General features: G+C 37.8%; 1 protein-coding gene across 1 annotated transcript; it reads right to left on the bottom strand.

The window, feature by feature from the left end:
- Positions 1-12,192: 12,192 nt before the first annotated feature.
- LOC142166040 (protein ACCELERATED CELL DEATH 6-like) lies at positions 12,193-12,663 on the bottom strand. The gene has a single exon (XM_075224451.1). It carries the CDS (start codon positions 12,661-12,663, stop codon positions 12,193-12,195), a length of 471 nt encoding a protein of 156 aa, XP_075080552.1.
- Positions 12,664-22,027: the final 9,364 nt, after the last annotated feature.

The following is a 22,027-nucleotide window of genomic DNA, read 5'->3' as shown; positions in this document are numbered from 1 at the left end:
TGGTGAACCTATTCTTAGGAAGTGCGTCTCCTAATGGTAAAACTGAACTTAGGAAGTGCGTCTCCTATTGGTAGAACTAAACTTAGGAAATGCGTCTCATATGGGTGAAATGAACTTAGGAAGTGCGTCTCCTATGGTGAAACTGAACTGTAGGAAGTGCGTCTCCTATGGTGAAACTGACTTAGGAAGTGCGTCTCCTATTGATGAAACTTGCTTAGGAAGTGCGTCTCCTATCGGTGAACTTAACTTAGGAAGTGCGTCTCCTATTGGTGAAATCAACTTAGGAAGTGCGTCTTCTACTGGTGAAACTTGTCTTAGGAAGTGCGTCTCCTACTGGTAAAACTTGCTTAGGAAGTGCGTCTCCTCAGGAAGTACGTCTCCTATGGTAAAACTGAACTTAGGAAGTGCGTCTCCTATGGTAAAACTGAAATTAGGAAGTGCGTCTCCTATGATAAACTTGCTTAGGAAGTGCGTCTCCTATTGGTGAAACTTGCTTTAGGAAGTGCGTCTCCTATGGTGAAACTGAACTTTAGGAAGTGCGTCTCCTATGGTGAAACATATCTTAGGAAGTGCGTCTCCTATTGGTGAAACTGAAACTTAGGAAGTGCGTCTCCTGTGGGTACAATAAACTTAGGAAGTGCGTCTCCTATTGGTAAAAACTGTTCTTAGGAAGTGCGTCTCCTGTTGGTGAAACTGACTTAGGAAGTGCGTCTCCTATTGATGAAACTTGCTTAGGATGTGCGTCTCCTATCGGTGAACTTAACTTAGGAAGTGCGTCTCCTATTGGTGAAATCAACTTAGGAAGTGCGTCTCCTACTGGTGAAACTTGTCTTAGGAAGTGCGTCTCCTACTGGTAAAACTTGCTTAGGAAGTGCGTCTCCTCAGGAAGTGCGTCTCCTATGGTAAAACTGAACTTAGGAAGTGCGTCTCCTATGGTAAAACTGAACTTAGGAAGTGCGTCTCCTATGATAAACTTGCTTAGGAAGTGCGTCTCCTATTGGTGAAACTTGCTTTAGGAAGTGCGTCTCCTATGGTGAAACTAAACTTTAGGAAGTGCGTCTCCTATGGTGAAACATATCTTAGGAAGTGCGTCTCCTATTGGTGAAACTGAAACTTAGGAAGTGCGTCTCCTGTGGGTACAATAAACTTAGGAAGTGCGTCTCCTATTGGTAAAAACTGTTCTTAGGAAGTGCGTCTCCTGTTGGTGAAACTGACTTAGGAAGTGCGTCTCCTACTGGTGAAACTGAACTTAGGAAGTGCGTCTCCTATGATAAACTGAACTTAGGAAGTGCGTCTCCTATGGTAAAACTGAATTTTAGGAAGTGCGTCTCCTATTGGTACAACTATTCTTAGGAAGTGCGTCTCCTATTGGTAGAACTGAACTTAGGAAGTGCGTCTCCTATTGGTGAAACTTCTTAGAAAGTGCGTCTCCTATTGGTACAATGGATCTAGGAAGTGCGTCTCCTATTGGTAAAACTAAACTTAGGAAGTGTGTCTCCTATTGGTGAACTATTCTTAGGAGGAAATGCATCTCCTATGGGTAAAAATAAACTTTAGGAGGAAATACATCTCCTATGGGTAAAGACGTGGAATGTATGCCTCTGTTATCTGGGCGGGCTCCCAACTTCAATACTTGAAATGTAAAGACTGAATGTATGCCTCTGTTATCTGGGCGGGCTCCCAACTTCAACACTTAAAAGTAAAGACTGAATGTATTCCTCTGTTATTATGGGCGGGCTCCCAATTTCAACACTTGAAATAAAAAGACTGAATGTATGCCTCTGTTATCTGGGCGGGCTCCCAACTTCAACTCTGGAAATATAAAGACTGAAATGTATTCCTCTCGTTATTCAGGTGGGCGCCTGGCCAAACTAAGACATAAAAGTATTCCTCTCGTTATTCAGGTGGGCACCTGGTGGTAAAGATATGAAAAATGATATGCCCGCATTATACTGGTGGGTGACCTAGAACAGAAATGAAAAGACAAAAATGTATTCCTCTCGTTATTCAGGTGGGCGCCTGTCAAGAAATTTAAAGACTGAAATGTATTCCTCTCGTTATTCAGGTGGGCGCCTGGCTTCATCAATAATTTTGAAAATAAAATCCTATTCGAGGGCGGATGAACCCAAAATATCCTATTCGAAGGCGGATGAACCCAAAATATCCTATTCGAGGGCGGATGAACCCAAAATATCCTATTCGAGGGCGGATGAACCCAAAATATCCTATTCGAGGGCGGATGAACCCAAAATATCCTATTCGAGGGCGGATGAACCCAAAATATCCTATTCGAGGGCGGATGAACCCAAAATATCCTATTCGAGGGCGGATGAACCCAAAATATCCTATTCGAGGGCGGATGAACCCAAAGTATCCTATTCGAGGGCGGATGAACCCAAAGTATCCTATTCGAGGGCGGACGAACCCAAAATATCCTGTTCGAGGGCGGACGAACCCAAAATATCCTGTTCGAGGGCGGACGAACCCAAAATATCCTATTCGAGGGCGGACGAACCCAAAATATCCTTAAGGCTTGAAAATGTCTTACCTCAACACTTGCTGGGGATTATTTACTTACCTGCTGGGGGATAAAATGTTATCAGCTGGGGGTACCTGACTTCCAGAAAATTTTCTAAATGGAAGGAAAATTTTCTGCCCCAGTTTGATAATATCCCTTGTGGCATGCAGTTCTGGCATCAATGCCATTTCCGTTACCTGCTTCAAATCAAACAAAATTTTGTTAGTTTAAAACGCGGTGGTTGGTTGTGATACTCCTACTGGGATGGCTTTCCCTTTCTCTCTTCCTTGCTCTGTTCTCCACAACTTGTTGGGGATGATATTATGTGTTGGGGATAATCCCTTCCTGCTGGGGATATCCCTCTTCTTTTGTGGCATAGCTTGGAAACTGGCATTTTCCCGACCTTTTAGTCTAGTATGGATTTCGCCAATCATGCTCACTGCTTTCCTTGCTTTGTTCATGGGCCTTGGCCTTGAGGCTTATAACTTTTGATTAAGGCAATGGTATCCCTCTTGACGCTTGTCAATCCTTCTGTCAATTCCCTTTGCTGGGGATATCTTTTTTGACACTGGCCTCGTGCTTGTTCCTCGCTGACTATACCATTTGGATATACTAGTCAGATTTCATCTTGGAAAGCTGATGGCATATTTTGAAATCATTTCATACTTGTTCTGACCGGACAGACTCTATTGGGGAAATTTTTTATGAAAGGAGAAGGATAAAAGATACAAAACAAAAGACAAAGGAAACGATGACTCTTTTACAAAAGAAACTATAAATAAAAACCTATCAAACGCAGATACCGACTCTAATGGCCATGACATGCATATGGGGCCTATCCTTTACCGTCAATCATTTTTCAAGATCCTCAATTGGTGATTCCCCATATGATTCTTAATCTTATTCGACTTGCAGTGCCCGAAGGGTTTTCACTATCAAGTCTCTCTCATTTTTGGCTTTTCTCTCAGCTTTCATCGCCTTATGGTGCCTGTGAAGGTTTTCACCGATAAGACTCTCTCATTTGTATTACTCTCCAGCTGGGGATTTTGGAGTGTTTCTGGTATGACTCTTTCTGTTGGAGATTAGAGTCCTTTCTGCTGTGGAACAGAGTGTTATGTTCGCCGGTAAGACTCTTCATTTGTCTGACTTGGCATCTTTTGAAGACTGATCAAAAGGTCTTTCTTTGGACCGTAATGTGGGTTTTGGATAGGGCTAGAAAAAAAGGTATTAAAGGCTCAAAAATGCATTAATTTTGGGTTATTAATTACAACCTTCGGAATTAGATTTATTTACAACAAACGCAGCTTTTGCCCCAGTTTCTTGCTTGGGGATATTTTAATTGATTTTTTTTTCATTTTTCAAAACTATGACCGAGCCGTGAAGTGCCTACGTATCCTCTTTGAGGAATCAGGTCAAACGTAGTTCCCAATTCCTCTTTTCCATTTGACTTTTTTTCGTTATCATTTTTCTTTTCTCTTTTTCTTTTCTTATTTCTCCTTTCTTTTTGTCATTTTTTTTTCTCTTTTTTTTTATTCTTCTTTTCCCGTTTTGTTGTTTTTTTCTTTTCTCTTAACTGTCATGCTTGCGTATTCCATTCGTTGCTACTAATTCCGAACGAGGGGTATGAAAGAAAATAAATAAGGCTCAAAAGGGGTAACGAAGGATAAAGTGTTTGGGTAGCAGAACAAAATGCCTTCGTCATTCCAGTCTTCAAAACATGCCGAGTGCAAACAACACAATTTAAACTTGTAGTCTCTTCTGATGGTGCTGGACTTGACAATTATGTTAGACGTTTTATTTTTCCTTTGTCACTTCTAAAGCACCGTTGGGCGACACTTTCATTATCATTATTATGGACGACCCTCATGCCAATTTAGGCGAATCTTTCTTTAACGGTTTTCTTTGTGCTTAACTTGCCCCAGTTCCACATGACTCGAGCTCTGAATAATTTCAAACCGTCCTTATTTTCTTTAAATGGTCTGATCACCTTTCCGGGGTTTTATGATCAACTTTAGAGATTAGGCCCAAACTGGGTGCGCATGTCATGTCCCTAGAATCGGCATTGAACGAAATGATAAAAGGACTAAATAAAAGACGACTGGAACTAACAAAAGACCGGATTTTGCCTTAGACCGGTGAAATGGTTTGAATAACAAAACAAACAAAACAACCAGAATAAAATCCTACCACAAACTGGACAAAATTTAAACAAACTGCTATGACAAAATGGAAAGGTAAGAAGGTTTGACACAGGACAAAAATCAAATTACAACCTTAATAATCCGGACAACAGAAATGACAACAAAATAAGCCACCAGCTGCTTCTTTCTTGTTAACCAAGGAAGGGAGCGTCCTCCCATTTTATCAAACTTGGCATCGTAGCCACTGAGCTTTGCATTAGTACTGCAATGACCATTGCCAACTTCAATATCATTACCCTTAGTCAACAAGTTCCCACTAGGACTCGAATGCTTCTATCATCAGGCCTGATCCCCGCAGAGTGTGCATCATGAGGTGCAAGTAAAGGATTCCGGGTGTCATTGTCCGGCTTACCACAAACCAACCACCTTAACTTATTTGCAAAACAAACAGGTTAGAATGGACTCAGTCGGTCCTCATTATTGACAACATCTTTTTTCTTTTTTTTTCTTTTTTTTCGCTTTTTCTTTTTCATTCTTTTTTTCATTCTTTTTTCATTTCTTTTTTTTTTCATTTCTTTTTTTCATTTCTTTTTTCATTTCTTTTTTTCATTTCTTTTTTTTCATTTCTGGTCGAATCTTATGGAGATTGCCTACGTATCATGACCCCGCATGAATCAGACCTTGCGTAGTTCGGCCAATGAAAGATAAACAATACTAAACCTTTTCATATTAGAACAAACTGGGTTTCAAAGGTTTGAATATGACCTACAAACTCAAAAATCAAACAACCCACATATTTTAATCAAAAGCTTTACAAACTCAAAAACAAAAGGCTAGCTCCCTTTCTCTGTTCGACAAATGCAACCAAACGGTTATTTTTGCAAATGTGGCCCCTTCCGAATTTCACATGAATTTTGAGGCCGGGGAGGATTATTTTATGACACTTTACCAACTTGTCCATTCTTTTACGAAAATAACCTTTCGACAACTGAAAGATACTCTAAGGCTATTTCGGCAAGAACGGTTTAAGATGCGGCCGAAGTTGGCTCGACTTATTATGACAAAATTTGGACGGTATTCACCTGACCGCCGACTCTTGGTTTTTTTTCAAATTAACACGAAACCTGGTGTTGCAAACACGGCCCTTCAGCGTCTCGGGGACGAAGATTTTTTAAGGCTGTGTGGGTCAACTGGACCAAATCTTAAAATGACCCAAAGGTGGCTGTTTATGCAAAGTCAGCCTTCCGGCGTCCCTTTCGGGAACATTCGGCCATTTATGACAAAACAGCATCACCTGACTTATTTATAACTCTTTTTATCGTTTTCAAATTAGAAAAGTCAATATTGCAAACACGGCCTTTCAACGTCTCGGGGACGAAGATTTTTAGGCTGTGGGGGTCAACTGGACCAAGTCTTAAAAATGACCCAAAAGTGGCTGTTTATGCAAAGTCAGCCTTCCGGCGTCCCTTTCGGGAACATTCGGCTATGTCTTGATAAAACAGCGTCACCCAACTTCTTTATGAAATTTGACATATATATATTTGCTATTTTTTTGTAAAAGGGGAAGTTGGACATCACCCGACTTATTTATGGAAAAAAAATCTTGACATATTTTTTATTTTCATTATTATTTGTTTTTGGCTTTTTAGCAAAAGGGGGGTTGGACTCGATGAGGGTTGCCTACGTATCTCACATCCGGTGAGAATCAAACCCGCGTAGTTCGGGCAAATAAACTATTTTTGAGAAGACCCTTTTCCATTTCTATTTTTTATTATTATTATTATTCTTCTTTCACAACAATCAAATAGACTATTATTTTTCATTCATAACAAACAAACAAATTAACGAAAAACATAAAACATTCCTTCTTTTTTGAGAAGGTAGGGTTGGACCCGATGAGGGTTGCCTACGTATCTCACATCCGGTGAGAATCCCCGTGTAGTTCGGTCAAATGAGAATAAGTAGGCAAATAAGAATAAGTAGATGAACTAACTTTTTTTTTTGAATTTGCGAAGGATCTACTTTAAAAGAAGCAAGGAAGTATTTTTGATTGATTTTCTTTTAGAAGAAAGACTTCTAAGATATTTTTTTGAATTTTCGTTTTTTTTTCTTTTATTCTAAAGAAAAGAAAAAAAAAATATTTTTTGGAATTTTACCTTTAATAAAAGACATGCTTCTCAAAATGTTTTGTTTTTGAATTTTGAATTTGCTTTTCAATTTTGAAAGAAGAATCAAAATATTTTCGGATTTTTTTTTTATTATATTTTTATATATTATGTTATTATTATTTTTTTTAAAAAAAAACAATTAGAAAGACTTTCTAAAGAAGTTTTTTGGATTATTTTAATTTTGTCATTTTCATAAACAAAATAAATAAAAACTATTTTAAAAACAAGACTCTTTGATTTTAAAAACAAGACTCTTTTGGATTATTTTGATTTTTTCTGCTTTTCCTTTGTTTTAATAAAACAAACTAATAAGGCATTTTTTTTTTCTCAAAATTTCGGCAGAGTTTCAACACTACTTGGACATTGATTTTTCTCTAAAAATAAGTAGTTATATCTCTACACTGTCATTTTTTCTCCTCTTTTTCACGACTTTTTTTTTAATCTGTGGAAAATAATGAAAACATACAAAATCTTTTTGAATTTTCATGCTTTGTTTTATTTGTAATTTTATTTTTTATATTTATTATTTCTTTCAAAAATGTGGCATGGGAGACATAATGATTTCCAAGACTTATTGGATTCCGCAAATGCTCCCCATGCGCTTTTCCCAACATATGAAGCGTGGGGGACATATGGGAATTCCAAGACTTCTTGGATTCCACAAATGTTCCCCATGTGCTTTCCCAAAAGCAAGCGTGGGGGACATAGGGAATTCCAAGGCTTCTTGGATTCCACAAATGTTCCCCATGCTTTGATTAAAATAACATCATGCTGGAAATGACCAAATGACCCATTCGCCCTTGACTGAATATAACATGTAGCACATAGGATGCCATAAGATGGTCTATTATTTTCAGGTTGCTTGTCCTAGACGGACCCAACCCCTGTGTTGAGTCCCCTAAGTCAAATGCACATGATGCAAATAAACGTTCCTACTAGGGATCCGGTATGTGGCTTTGTTATACTAAGTTCATAACCTGGGTATTTGTTCTAGACCTGGCCTACCCAAACGGACAGTTTGAGCCGAAGCAGGGGCAACGTACCGGGAGCACGAAAGTCTGCCCGGCCTAGTTACTTGTCCCAACTCCGTCTTATTTGGTATGACTTTAACAGAAAGGTGGGTCACGCGCACGTGTACACCATAAATTCAGAAGACTCAGAAAGAAGGGGGTTTCGTAACAGTTGTATATATTCACAATTCAAATAATATTAAAGCGATAAAAGCATCATTTAGCACATTAGGCATATATCATGTAAAAATTAGATAATAAATAAAGCCAACTATAACAATTATTTTAAGCTCGAATTCTTGAACCCTGAACCAGTGGTTCTGGGTTCGGTCCCCAGCAGAGTCGCCAGAGCTGTCACACCTCCTTTTTCCGCACCCGAGAGGGCGCAGGGGGAGTTTTTTCCAATTAAAGGACAATCGAAACGGGATTTGCTTATTTATTTCAGAGTCGCCACTTGGGAGATTTAGGGTGTCCCAAGTCACCAATTTTAATCCCGAATCGAGGAAAATAATGACTCTATATTATAGTCTGCGTACCAGAAATCCGGATAAGGAATTCTGTTAACCCGGGAGAAGGTGTTAGGCATTCCCGAGTTCCGTAGTTCTAGCACGGTCGCTCAATTGTTATATTCGGCTTGATTATCTGATTTTATACAAGTATGAACTTATGTGAAAATTTTAACTTTTAACCGCTTTATTATTATTGTTTTTACAAGAATGTGAACATCGCTTAAAACACGTCTTTGGACTGCGTCACATGAAATGCACCCACAATCCGGAACGCATTTTATTTGATGTTTTGAGATTTGGATTTGGGTCGCATGAAATGCACACCCGAGCTTAAGAAAGTAAATTATTAAACACGCGCCTAAAGAGACTATCGCGTTATTATTTTTGCGGAGGCCGTGAAATTCGCTAAACGACCCTCCTGAATTCTAAGTGATTTTAAACAAGTATTTACTGAGGGCCCCGCAATTTGTGTTTTTTATTCGGCGAGGCTCATCTCATTCTTATTTTTTAAAAGGAATTTGCAACGTCATGGAAATGCATCTCATACCACGTCACAGTCAATGTACCCGTGATTAGAGACACATTTCGATTTCGTTGAGATTTGGATTTGGGTCACATAAATGTGCACCCGAGTTTAGGGAGATAACATTATTAAAGGCGCGCCTAAAGCAACTAGCGCATTATTATTTTGGGGTAGGGCCGTGAAATTTGCTAAACGGCCCGTCCCGGAATCTAAGTATTTAAGACATATATTTTGTGAGGGCTTCGCAATCCGTACATTTTTATTTGGCGAAGCTAGTCTCGTTTTTTTTTATTTATTTATTTGAGGGTAAACTTAAAGCAACTACGATTTTCTACCAATGAAATCATCCGAGGTTAAACAAAAAAACAACGATTCTAACAGGTAATAATATCCAGGGTAAAAATGAAAAAATAGAATAACCTCGTTCATATGCTCACATTTACTTTAAGCATGCAGTAACTAAACATAGAATAAACATTTTTAATATAACAACAAAAATTGCATTGTTGACATTCATATATATCGAATATTCTCATTCGCCTTGAACCATAATATGCGAAACGAATGAAATGAAACAAAGGACGAAGAACACCAACCTTCGAACCTCGACAATCCTAGAATGACAACAGTGCCTCCTACGGGACTCGAACCGGACCTCACTTGTCGAGGAACAATGATGAAACCTCGGACGAACACCTCGACGTACCGGACCTCGATGAACCAAAGACGACCTTGATAGAAATAGAAATCTCGGACCCACTACTTTCAACAACCAAGGATTGTTTGGTTGCTGCGGAGGGACCTGGGCTATCGACGGGGAACAACCAAGGTGACGAGACGGAGGGAACTGGGCTAAGATGGTCGATGGTCTGTTTGGTGAAGGACAACGACAACGGGGGGAGCTGGTTGGACGATGCGGCAGGTCGGAGATGGGTCATGATGGGAAGGTTAAGACGCGCAATGAACAGCTGCTCAGAAACACAGCCGCAGCTGCTGGGCACGCAGCAACAGCTGCTCGTCGGACTGAAAATGGGGAAGCCGCTACAGTCGGGACTGTCCGGTGGTGGTTTCGGGGTGTTGATGGATGTGGTGTTTGGGCGATGGTGTTTGGACGTGGAGGTGACGGATTGTTTGGTTGTCGTCTGGAAATGACGACGAGGGGGGCTGGTTGCTCGGTGGTGAAGGTGGGAGGAAGAAGGGGTGGTCGTTCAAGTGAGTAGGGTTTTCTCTTCTTCTTCTTTAGGAAGAAGAAGCTCGAACAGTGGAAGGGTCTTGTTTGGTGCTGCTGGAGGGGTCGTGACGGAGTGGTTTTGGGGTGGTTTTGGACGGGAGGCTGGTGGTTTTCGATAGTGGGGGTGCCGGCGTTTGGTGATGTTCCGGCGAGGGTTTTTGCTTCTTCTTCTTCTTGAAGAAGAAGCGTGAACAGTAGTGTCTCCCAAAATTTTTCAAAGTCCCCTCCATGCCTTTGCCTTTGTCCGTGTTTTGTAATGTTTTGCCAAGAAAAATGAGCCCCACGCGTGGTGGGGTTCAAGGCATATGTCCCCCACGCGTGGTGGGGTTCCCCACGTGTCCTGGACACGGTTTATTGTGGGCTAGGTCCGAAAATTAGGGCTAAAACCGGGTAGTTTGAACCCGAATATTATTCTTTTGCCCGGACCCGAGAAATAGGAACACGTTGCTTAACTAGTCCTATGTAAGCAAAATAACTACCAAAAATATAAATAGTATTTGAACAAAACTATATCTTTTTAAATATTTTTTCAAGATTTAAAATAGCTACAAAACTATATCTTTTTAAATATTTTTTCAAGATTTAAAATAGCTACCAAATATTAATGAAACTATTTTTGTAATTTTCGTTTTAAATATTAAGATAGAATATGAGGTGATATTTTTGTATTTTTCAAAGTTAAAATGACTAAAAAAAAAACCTTAATAGAACTATATTTTATTTATTTTTTGCAATTTTCGAAATTATATAAAGTACAAAAATAAAGTGCAATTTTTGTATTTTTCAAGTTTATGAGAGATACATAAACTAAAATTTATATATATATTTTTTGAAATTTTTCTCTTTTTGCAACGAAATAAAGTAAAAATAGTTAAAATAGCTATACAGTCCTAAATTAAATATTTAAGCTAAGAATGTAAAAATTCCCGGGAAGGGTCAAAAATCACGTGCTTACACCTATTGAGTATGATTATTGAGGGCTGAGAGCCGAGTGATTAAGCTGTTGAGATTAGCTGAGTGACTGTTGCTTTGAGAGGCCATATTTGTTTTTAGTTAATGGCTACACTTAGTTGATATTTGTCCCTATCGTACATATTTCTGGAATATTTGATATCTAGTTTATTTGAGTACGCACTGATGAGACTTAAACTGTTAAATTGAAAGTATGACTACTCTTATTTGAAAATTATTGAGATAACTGTATTTGCATAGCTCGTCACTACTTCTCAGTTCCTTATTTATTTCTGTTACTTACTGAGTTGGTGTACTCACGTTACCCTTGTACCTCGTGTACAGATCTAGACACTTCTGGTCACGGTGGTTGTTGATTGAGGAGTCAGACTCATGAGACTATTGAGGTAGCTGCATGGCGTTCGCTGACCTTGACTCTCCTTTCCTTTCATATTGTACTGTTCTATATTTCAAACAGTGTTTTATCAGTCGAATGTTGTTATCATTTAGATGCTCATGCACTCAGTGACACCGGATTTTGGGGATGGATTGTTTAGCACTTTTGGAGTTATATTTTGTTCTAAAAGGTTTTATTTAATATTAACTGCTTCCACCTTTATTTAAAAGTTCTTCTGTGTTGAAATGTTGAGTTGAGGCTTGCCTAGTACCACGATAGGCGCCATCACAACAGGTGAGATTTTGGGTCGTGACAGGTTGCAATTTGTGCAGATGGTTAGTTTGATAGTGAGATAAAACGTTAGTATGAAAACCGAGATAATGAGCTGAAAAAAATAATCTTCAGTCAATATATAGCATTTATGTGCCATTTTCCTAAGTGGCTCACGCAAATTGTTCATAAGATGCTGTTTCAAGTACTACTTTTTATTCAGCAGATGTAATATTAGCTATGAGATGTGGATATATATAGGTGTGTGTGAGTGAGAGAAAAAAGTCACTAATATATTTTAACAAAATATTCTAAATTCATAATTTCAAAAGTACCATAGGTTGGGTATAAACTTATAAACACTCTTGTAATCTTGTACTTGAGCAAACCATGCAAGAACAAGTAACAATATTGACATCACTCTACTCATGTTCTTCCTCCGTTCCTTAATTCTCTTACATAATGTTGATAGAATCATGAAAGTGCTATTTTAAAAAATACCCACAAGTACACAAAGAAAGAGATGCAACCAATGACTACGACAGTAATGGCGAGACCAAGTGAATGTGCTAAAGTAGCATACATACCTGTTACAAATGCAATTACAACTGATATCAATGCCAGATGTTGTAATAAACCTGCGACATCATAGAGTTTTTCTAGAACACTATCCTGTACAGTTACTCTATTATAATCTGCCATGGCGAAGTAGGTGAATACAGCACCAGCAGAGCACATAAAGGCGATGACATCAGAAACAACAAATGCACGAAATGCTGTTTTCCTTATTAGAATCGCCATCCCTTTATTAGGGCTATTTGGATCGCTGTCAAAACCTCCTGGCAATGTGAAACCAGCTGCAAACGTGACTGTAATTAGTAGAGTGGCCACAACTAGATGTATTTGTGCTGCCGACATAATTTCGTTTTTTACTGCATCAGCCATTCCTTTTGATTAATTTGGGGGATCTTGTGACTCCTTAATTTGCTTTCTTCGGTTGAAACACTATATACATACACTCTTGATGAATCTCCAAAGAAGAAAGGGATTTGTGTTTGCCTTGATCACAAGAAACGAATTTGGTGTTTTCCTTGAACACAAGAAAGGGATTATTTTTATGTTTGGTTTTAATGCCTGACTTCATAAGAAAATAAATGCTCTTGAACTTTGCTACAATCTGTCATTCGAAGTCTACAAAACATGACATTTCTTTCTACTCAAAGAGTTTTATAGAACATTAATTGTGGAAAAAATAAAATTAATTTGAATGAAGTTTGTCAAAATGACAACTTTTTCAATGCCTTGTACTGGATTCGAAATTGTGGTGTAAAAACATGCCATGCAAGACATTAATTTATGCGGTTTTAAAATCATATCATTAAAGGGTAAATAGAATATTTACATTTAAATTATTTTGAATTATGAAAAGAAATTATTCTTTTTAGAATATCCTAAAAGGAAAGAGTGCCACAAAACCTAAAACAAAAAAAAGTATTCCCTCCAGTCCACAATAAGTGATTTTTTGGCTTTTTTTTCTTAATCTGTATAAAAACAGCTAAAAAATTACTTATTGTGAACCGGAGGAAGTATACGACTGCAATGAATTCAGGGCAAAGATTGAGTTTGCTAAGTAATTTGTGCAGATGGTTAGTTTGATAGGGAGAATAAAGCGAGTCATGAATACTGGGAAAATGAGCCTAATTTGGAACTGAAGAAGAGTTATCTTCAGTCCATATAGCAATTATCTGCCATTTCTCTAAGTGGCTTACCTAAACTATACCTCGGGTTCTTTTAGGGATTGATTGACTTGTCAAGATCCTAATTAGTATATATAATTTTTCATCAAATATATCTGTGTGTAAATTGATTCATCGACTTATAACCTACTCAGATGCATCTTGAATATTTAAAACAAAACGTCTCGACTTATATCAATTAATCTGTTATAATTGATTCATCGACTTATAACCTACTGATGAATGAATGTAATTCTCTAACTCTGTTATAATACAAATAATGAATACAGTATTGTCGCACCTCCTTTTTCCGCCCCCGCGAGGGTGCAAGGGAGTTTTCTCCAATTAAAGGACAGTCGAAACGGGATTTGTTTGTTTGTTTCAGAGTCGCCACCTGGGAATTTTAAGGCTTCCCAAGTCACCGGTTTTAATCCCTGAATCGAGGAGAATATGACTCTGTCTATTTAACAGTCTGCACACCAGAAATCCGGATAAGGAATTCTGTTAACCCGGGAGAAGGTGTTAGGCATTCCCGAGTTCCGTGGTTCTAGCACGGTCGCTCAACTGTTATATTCGGCTTGATTATTTTGATTTGTAAAATACATTTTTATTGCATGATTTTATTGTTACCGCTTCTATTTATATTTAAAGACCCTTCTTTGAATCGAATCACGCGTACGTATATTCGTGTTATAAATTATATTTTTAAAAAAACATGCGGAGTTGTGTCACGCGCACGTGTACACAATAATATAGATAATATATTTATTAAAACAAATATTTTCGAAATTGTGCTTAAATTAAAAAAAACATTCGCCCTTTTTGTATAATTAAGTAGTGAACCTCACATCTCGGGTTTTTATGAAATTAATAAGGATATTCTCCGAGGAATCCCTTTTAATAAATATTCGATCGAAGTTGCGCGAACGCATAATCCGAATTGCTTTTAGAAATATAATCAGGTTACGCGAACGTATCCCTAATCACAAAAATATTCTTGATAAGGTTCTCTACAAATTTTTATTACGTGTTGACCGCGAGCCTTATTTTACACATATGAATCATATATCTCAAATTTTAAAGAATTAATGGCGTGAAGAAGAAAACAGTCAATATGTATCTAAAACTAACATTTTTTGTGGATACAACATTTGGATGTCCATAAATCGAATGGTGTATAAAATTGGGAAAGAACTTAAAATGATAAACAAATTAATAGTTTCCGCAGAATCTTCATTGTTTCATTTAAGGCGAACTCTTCTTCTATATATCTTTTACATAAAATGCCACGATTTGTTTATAAATCCCATGTCCTTCTCATGTATTTGTTTTAGTCCAAAGTTATAATTATTTAGTTGATTTTTTGATTACGAAGATTGAGTTTGAGATAAATAAACCAATTCTTATTCTCTGCCTATGCGAATATTTGCAAACACTAACTCTATATTTTGTAAAAAAAAAAAATCATCGACATTATTTCATACATTAAAAGAAATGAGTTGATTTAACTACGCCATTTGTTATTAAGAAAGAGAATTAATCTACCAATTGATTTAATAAGACGACATCATCTAGCCTTAAACAAAATTGGATATTTGACAAAATAAGCTAGTAATGTAATTTCTGGGTATTTCCGTACTATTCTTTACTTAGCTAACAATATCACAAGATTTAATTAATGGCCAATTTTCTGCAATGTTCCCTATCAATTCAAACAGTAAATGTCATCACTAGTCCTCAAAACATATAAGATTATCGTGGAATTTACTACTCCAGAAGGTTAATTAGTTAACAGTTTATCATGTCAAGTATAATACTATACTAACCAATTAAAACAAAATTGAAACTTAAACTAATAAAATTTAAATGAGTAGAAGACATCCTTATAATTTCAAACTTCATTTACTTGCCATGTTGAAGCTTTTCATGACATGAATTTACAGATATGTACCTGATATTGGAAGCAAAAGAAAATGATGATGAGAATCAGCAGCAGTAATAACAGTACAATAGCAACAACTGCCCAGCAACAGTAACAACCCAGTAACAGACCGGTGGAGTAGTAATCCCAAAAACAAAAGCTTTAAGCTTTAAATGAAACAACAACCATTAATACTAATTTCAAACAAAGAAAGAAAGCAGTAGATTTTTTAGCTTTTTATTTTTATTTTTTTGAAAGCTTAAATATTTTTCGGAATTTTTCTCTCTTCTATTCTCTGTCCGTTTTTTCTCTCTATCTGTATGTGTTTTTTCTATCTCGTTTTTCTCTCTTGTCCTCTGTTCTCTTGTCTTGTGTTCAAGACTTCTTCTTATAACTCATCCCATAAACCTTTCAATTAATTAAAATCCATACTTTTTCTCTACCCAACCCATTATCTTCCCAATCATCCCCATTACATTAAATAAACATATCACACCACCCCATTTTATTTTGTTCCCCATGCCTAACATAAAATAATGCAAGATTCCCCCTTTAAATTAAATCTTATCCCCCTTTTATATTAAATAACCATATCACAACCCACCCCATTTCATTTTGTCCCACATGCTTCAAATAAACAATTACAAAATGTACAATTCCTAAACTACCCCCTCCGACCTTACTGAAATTACCAAACTACCCCTGAACATACTACAAATTTACCAAACTACCCATCAGCTATAACACATCAATTAATCAAACTTAACCAAAATATAGACAATATGATCAATTTCTAACAATGTTCAAACAACAATATGAACACGGATGAACATCATAACAACAATATCACATGAACACGATTTTAACAACATTTCAACAACAAATCACATGAACACAAATTGAACAACAAAGAACAACTAAAATTTGATTGAACAATATTTTAGCAACAAACCTATTTTCGGATTTAAACAACAACAACAATCAAACAAGTACATTTAGATTAAATTCAATAATATTGAGCTTAAAATCAACCATAACAACATTACAACCAACAATTCCTATATCAAACTTAAACAACAAGATTATGAGACAAATTCAAGAAATAATCATAAATGATAAACAAGAAATCAAACTATACAAATTTCGGATTCAAGATCATCCAAACAAAGTATGAACATGAATGAATCTATTTTAACACAACAAACATGACGGATTAAAACGATTAAATCAATATATTTCCTTTAACACAACTAAATTCTTTTTAGACAAATAACAAGATTGACGAATAAACAATTATGAACTTAAGCTTGAACTTAACAATATTAACAATTTCTAACAATACATAAACACATGAAACAAATTGAAGAAATAGTTAATTAAATTTCAATTTGAATCTAACAAACATCAAACTAACAAATATTCACTTAAACAATAATACAAACATGAAATGAATATGAAAACAACTAATTAAACTTCTATTTTGAAATCTGAAAATTAATTTAACAAAGCACATGAACATGAACAAACTAGAAAAATGATTTCAACGATGAACAACGAACAAAACAAGAATTGAATTCTTTAACAATTTTAACTTCGAGAAATATAAAAACGAAATATGGACAAAATAAAACTCAAAAACAACTAACCGGAGATGAATCAACGAAGAACTTTGATTGTAAACAAATCTGTCCGAGCCTCGACCAAAGCTCGAACAAATGACGACGAAGACGAAGAGAAGATGAAGGCAAAAAACAGCAGCAGCGGCAAGCATGTTTGGTGAAGGTCGACGAGCTGTTCGTCGTCGATGGAGCAGTGGAAATGCAGCAACAATGGAGGACAAAAAGCAGCAACAATGGATGACAAAAAACAGCAGCAATGGCAAAAAGAAAAGGACGCAACAGCAGCGACATGGATGACGCAGAAACAGCTGCGACGATGGTTGTTTGGACGCGACGAAGATGGTGTAGCTACTGGGAGTCATTGCTGCTCGTCATGGCTGCTCGTTCATGGCTGCTTGGGGCTGTTTGAAGTCGTCCATGACTGGACGTGGTGAAGAAGACGACGAAGAAACAAGGGGGGGGGACAACCATGGATGTCGAAGTTTGAAGGTGGTCGTTTGGTTTTAATGGCGGACGGGGGTCGATTTGGGTGGTACGACGAGGGGTTGTGCGTGTGTGCGAAGGTGAGGCAGAGGGGGAAAGGGTAGCTGCCATGGTTGCTTGCTTGAAGCTTTTAGGAAGAAGAAGAAAGAAAGAGGGGGGGGGGATCTCTAATTTTAGGGTTTTCTTCTTCTTCTTTTTTTGTTTTTGTTTTGTTTTTTGTTTTGTAAAAAATGAAAGACAAAGGGGGTTTGGGTCTTTTGGGTTATGGACTGGGTCGACCCAGTTCGAAATGGACTGGGTCGTAGGGAAGATTGGGCCATTTTTTGGGCTTGTGGCTTAAATTTGAAGAAGAGGCCCAATTCCGACTTTCTTTATATTTTCGCTCTCTTTTCTTCTTTTATTTCTCTAAAACTAAATTATAAAAATACTTAAACTATTATTAAGAACTAAATTAAGTTATAAAAGCGCAAATTAACTCCCAATATCAATTAACGCATAATTAAATAATAATTAAGCATAAAATTGTATATTTGGACATTAAATGCTAAAAATGCAAACGATGCCTATTTTTGTAATGTTTTAATTTTTGTAAAACAAATTTAATTACTAACAATTGTAGAATTAAATCCTACATGCAAAATGCGACATATTTTTGTATTTTTTATTAATTTAGCAAATAAACACGCACAGACAAATACAAATAATTATTCAAAATAATTCAAAATATCACAAAATTGCACACCAAAGAAAAATCATTTTATTTTTGGATTTTTTGGGAGTAATTCTCATATTGGGAAAAAATCACGTGCTTACAGCTGCCCCTCTTTGCCCGAAGACACGAAGGGTTTTCGTGCAAAGATAAAGCGAGCGATTTTTTGCCCATCTGAGTACTCCGTGTGAAGCATTTTTTGAAAAAGATTTGACCGAACCTTTGCTTCAAAGGTTTCCTACATATCCTGGGCTAAACAGGAATCAGGTCAATGTAGTTCGGGAAATTTTGGTAGCTGGGACTACCGTGAGACTGCAATGTTACTGTTGTTGCATGCTATTACTACTGCTTACCGATCTCCTTATTACACCATGCTTAAAAGAAAACAAGAAGCTAGGCTAGAGTACAATTTGTTTTTGTTGTCTTGCTTCCTTGTCTGCTTGCATTTCTTCCGGTGCTTTTCTTCTTTTGACACATGTACTTGAGTTTGTACTGTGACCTCTTGTTGCAACCTTCTGCTTCCCGGTGCTGGGGATTTTTATTGTTTCCTGCTGGTGATTCCTATTGTAACCCTCTGTTTTATTGTCCTCTAACTTGATCTTGAAATTATGCCTCTGTTATCTGGGCGGGCTCCCAACTTCAATACTTGAAAATTAAAGACTTGAAATGTATGCCTCTGTTATCTGGGCGGGCTCCCAAGTTCAATGCTTGAAATGTAAAGACTGCAATGTATGCCTCTGTTGTCTGGGCGGGCTCCCAACTTCGACGCTTGAAATATAAAGACTGAAATGTATGCCTCTGTTATCTGGGCGGGCTCCCAACTTCAATGCTTGAAATGTAAAGACTGAATGTATGCCTCTGTTCTATGGGCGGGCTCCCAACTTCAACAACTGAAATGTAAAGACTGAAATGTATGCCTCTGTTATCTGGGCGGGCTCCCCACATCAACAACAACTTTTAAAAATAAGCGTCATTCCTCTCTTCAGGCGGGCTCCTGACTTCAACAACAACTTTGAAAATAATCGCCATTCCTCTCTTCAGGCGGGCTCCTGACTTCAACCAATACATCGCCATTCCTTTCTTTAGGTTGGCAAGATTTCAACAACTTTTTTAAAAACGCCTTTCCTCTCTTCAGGCGGGCTCCTGACTTCAACAACAACTTTGAAAATAATCGCCATTCCTCTCTTCAGGCGGGCTCCTGACTTCAAACCATACATCGCCATTCCTCTCTTCAGGCGGGCTCCGGACTTCAAACCATACATCGCCATTCCTTTCTTTAGGTTGGCAAGATTTCAACAACTTTTAAAAACGCCTTTCCTCTCTTCAGGCGGGCTCCTGACTTCAACAACAACTTTGAAAATAATCGCCATTCCTCTCTTCAGGCGGGCTCCTGACTTCAAACAATACATCGCCATTCCTTTCTTTAGGTTGGCAAGATTTCAACAACTTTTAAAAATGCCTTTCCTCTCTTCAGGCGGGCTCCTGACAACAACTTTGAAAATAATCGCCATTCCTCTCTTCAGGCGGGCTCCTGACTTCAAACCATACATCGCCATTCCTTTCTTTAGGTTGGCAAGATTTCAACAACTTTTAAAAACACCTTTCCTCTCTTCAGGCGGGCTCCTGACAACAACTTTTAAAATAATCGTCATTCCTCTCTTCAGGCGTGCTCCTGACTTCAAACCATACATCGCCATTCCTTTCTTTAGGTTGGCAAGATTTCAACAACTTTTAAAAACGCCTTTCCTCTCTTCAGGCAGGCTCCTGACAACAACTTTGAAAATAATCGCCATTCCTCTCTTCAGGCGGGCTCCTGACTTCAAACCATACATCGCCATTCCTCTCTTCAGGCGGGCTCCTGACTTCAAACCATACATCGCCATTCCTTTCTTTAGGTTGGCAAGATTTCAACAACTTTTAAAAACGCCTTTCCTCTCTTCAGGCGGGCTCCTGACTTCAACAACAACTTTGAAAATAATTGTCATTCCTCTCTTCAGGCGGGCTCCTGACTTCAACCAATACATCGCCATTCCTTTCTTTAGGTTGGCAAGATTTCAACAACTTTTAAAAATGTCTTTCCTCTCTTCAGGCGGGCTCCTGACTTCAAACCATACATCGCCATTCCTTTCTTTAGGTTGGCAAGATTTCAACAACTTTTTAAAACGCCTTTCCTCTCTTCAGGCGGGCTCCTGACTTCAACAACAACTTTGAAAATAATCGCCATTCCTCTCTTCAGGCGGGCTCCTGACTTCAACCAATATATCGGCATTCTGTTCTTCAGGGGGGCTCCTGACTTCTTCTTAAATTCTTCATCCTCGTTCTCCAGGTGGACGCCTGACTTCTTCTTAAATTCTTCATCCTCATTCTCCAGGTGGACGCCTGACTTCTTCTTCAATTTTTTCATCCTCATTCTCCAGGTGGACGCCTGACTTCTTCTTAAATTCTTCATCCTCATTCTCCGGGTGGACGCCTGACTTCTTCTTCAATTTTTCATCCTCATTCTCCAGGTGGACGCCTGACTTCTTCTTCAATTTTTTCATCCTCATTCTCCAGGTGGACGCCTGACTTCTTCTTCAATTTTTTCATCCTCATTCTCCAGGTGGACGCCTAATTTCTTCTTTTCTTTTCTTTTTCCTTCGCTCTGCTTTGTTCTTGCTTGCTGGGGATAATACCACTGTGGGAGTCTCCTTTCTTCCCCTCCTTCAAATTCAATTTTTTTTTTCCAGAATTTATTTTCTCTCAACACTGCTGGGAATAAAAGTGTTATCTTCTTGGGATAACATTGTTGAGGATAACGCTGCTGGAGAATTTTATCCCTTCAAATCGATGCTTCATTCTCCTGGAAGCTGCCGGGGATGATAATGGCTTTTGCTTTTTCTACACACCAATTTTATCTCTTTGGTTCTATCTTCTGGGGATCAACTTCCTCCATTGGAAACTTATTATGTTGGGGGCAACCCTGGTTCAAAGATCGCTTCCTTGGTGCTGTCTTTATTCTTCTCCAAATGGGTACCTGATTTTCCAGAAAATTTTCTAACTGAAAAGAAAATTTTCTGCCCCAGTTTGACAATCTTTCTTGTGGCATGCATTTCCGACATTAATGCCATTTCCTTTACCTGCTTCAAATCAAACAAAATTTGTTAGTTTAAAACCCGGTGGTTGGTTGTGATACTCTTACTGGGGTGGTTTTTCCCTTTTTCCTTCCTTGCTCTGCGTTCCACAACTTGTTAGGGATGATATTATTTGCTGGGGATAATCCCTTTCCGCTGGGGATATCCCTCTTCTTTTGTGGCATGGCTCGAAAACTTGCATTTTCCCGACCTTTTAGTCTCGCATGAATTTCCAAATCATGTTTATTGTTTTTCTTGTTTTGTCCACGGGCTCTAGTCTTGAGGTTTAATAACCTTTGATTTCGGCAAGGATATCCCTCTTGACACTCGTCAATCCTTTTGCTGGGGATATATTTCTTGACACTGGCCTCGCGCTTGTTCCTTCCTGACTATATCACTTGGATGTACTAGTCAGATCTTATCTTGGAAAGCTGATGGTCTACTTTGAAGTCATTTCCCACTGGTCTTGACCAAACAGACTCTACTGGGGAAATTTCTATGAAAGGAAAAGATAAAAGGGAACAGAATAAAAGACAACGGAAAAAGATGACTCTTTAACAAAAGAAACTATAAATAAAAACCTATCAAATACAAATACCGACTCTGATGGTCATGACATGCACATGTGGCCCATCCTCTGTCGTCAATCGTCTTTCAAAACCTTCAATTGGCGATTCCCCATCTGATTCCCAATCTTATTCGACTTGTAGTGACCGAAGGGTTTTCACTAT

This window comes from Nicotiana tabacum, chromosome 11 (genome assembly GCF_000715075.1).
Source record: "Nicotiana tabacum cultivar K326 chromosome 11, ASM71507v2, whole genome shotgun sequence".
Classification (NCBI taxonomy): domain Eukaryota; kingdom Viridiplantae; phylum Streptophyta; class Magnoliopsida; order Solanales; family Solanaceae; genus Nicotiana; species Nicotiana tabacum.
Note: the sequence above shows the minus strand (reverse complement) of the source record. Positions and strands in the feature narration are given on the sequence as shown.

Coding starts and splice junctions, on each gene's coding strand:
- LOC142166040 (XM_075224451.1), bottom strand. CDS start 12,663: ATGGCTGATGCAGTAAAAAACGAAATTATGTCGGCAGCACAAATACAT.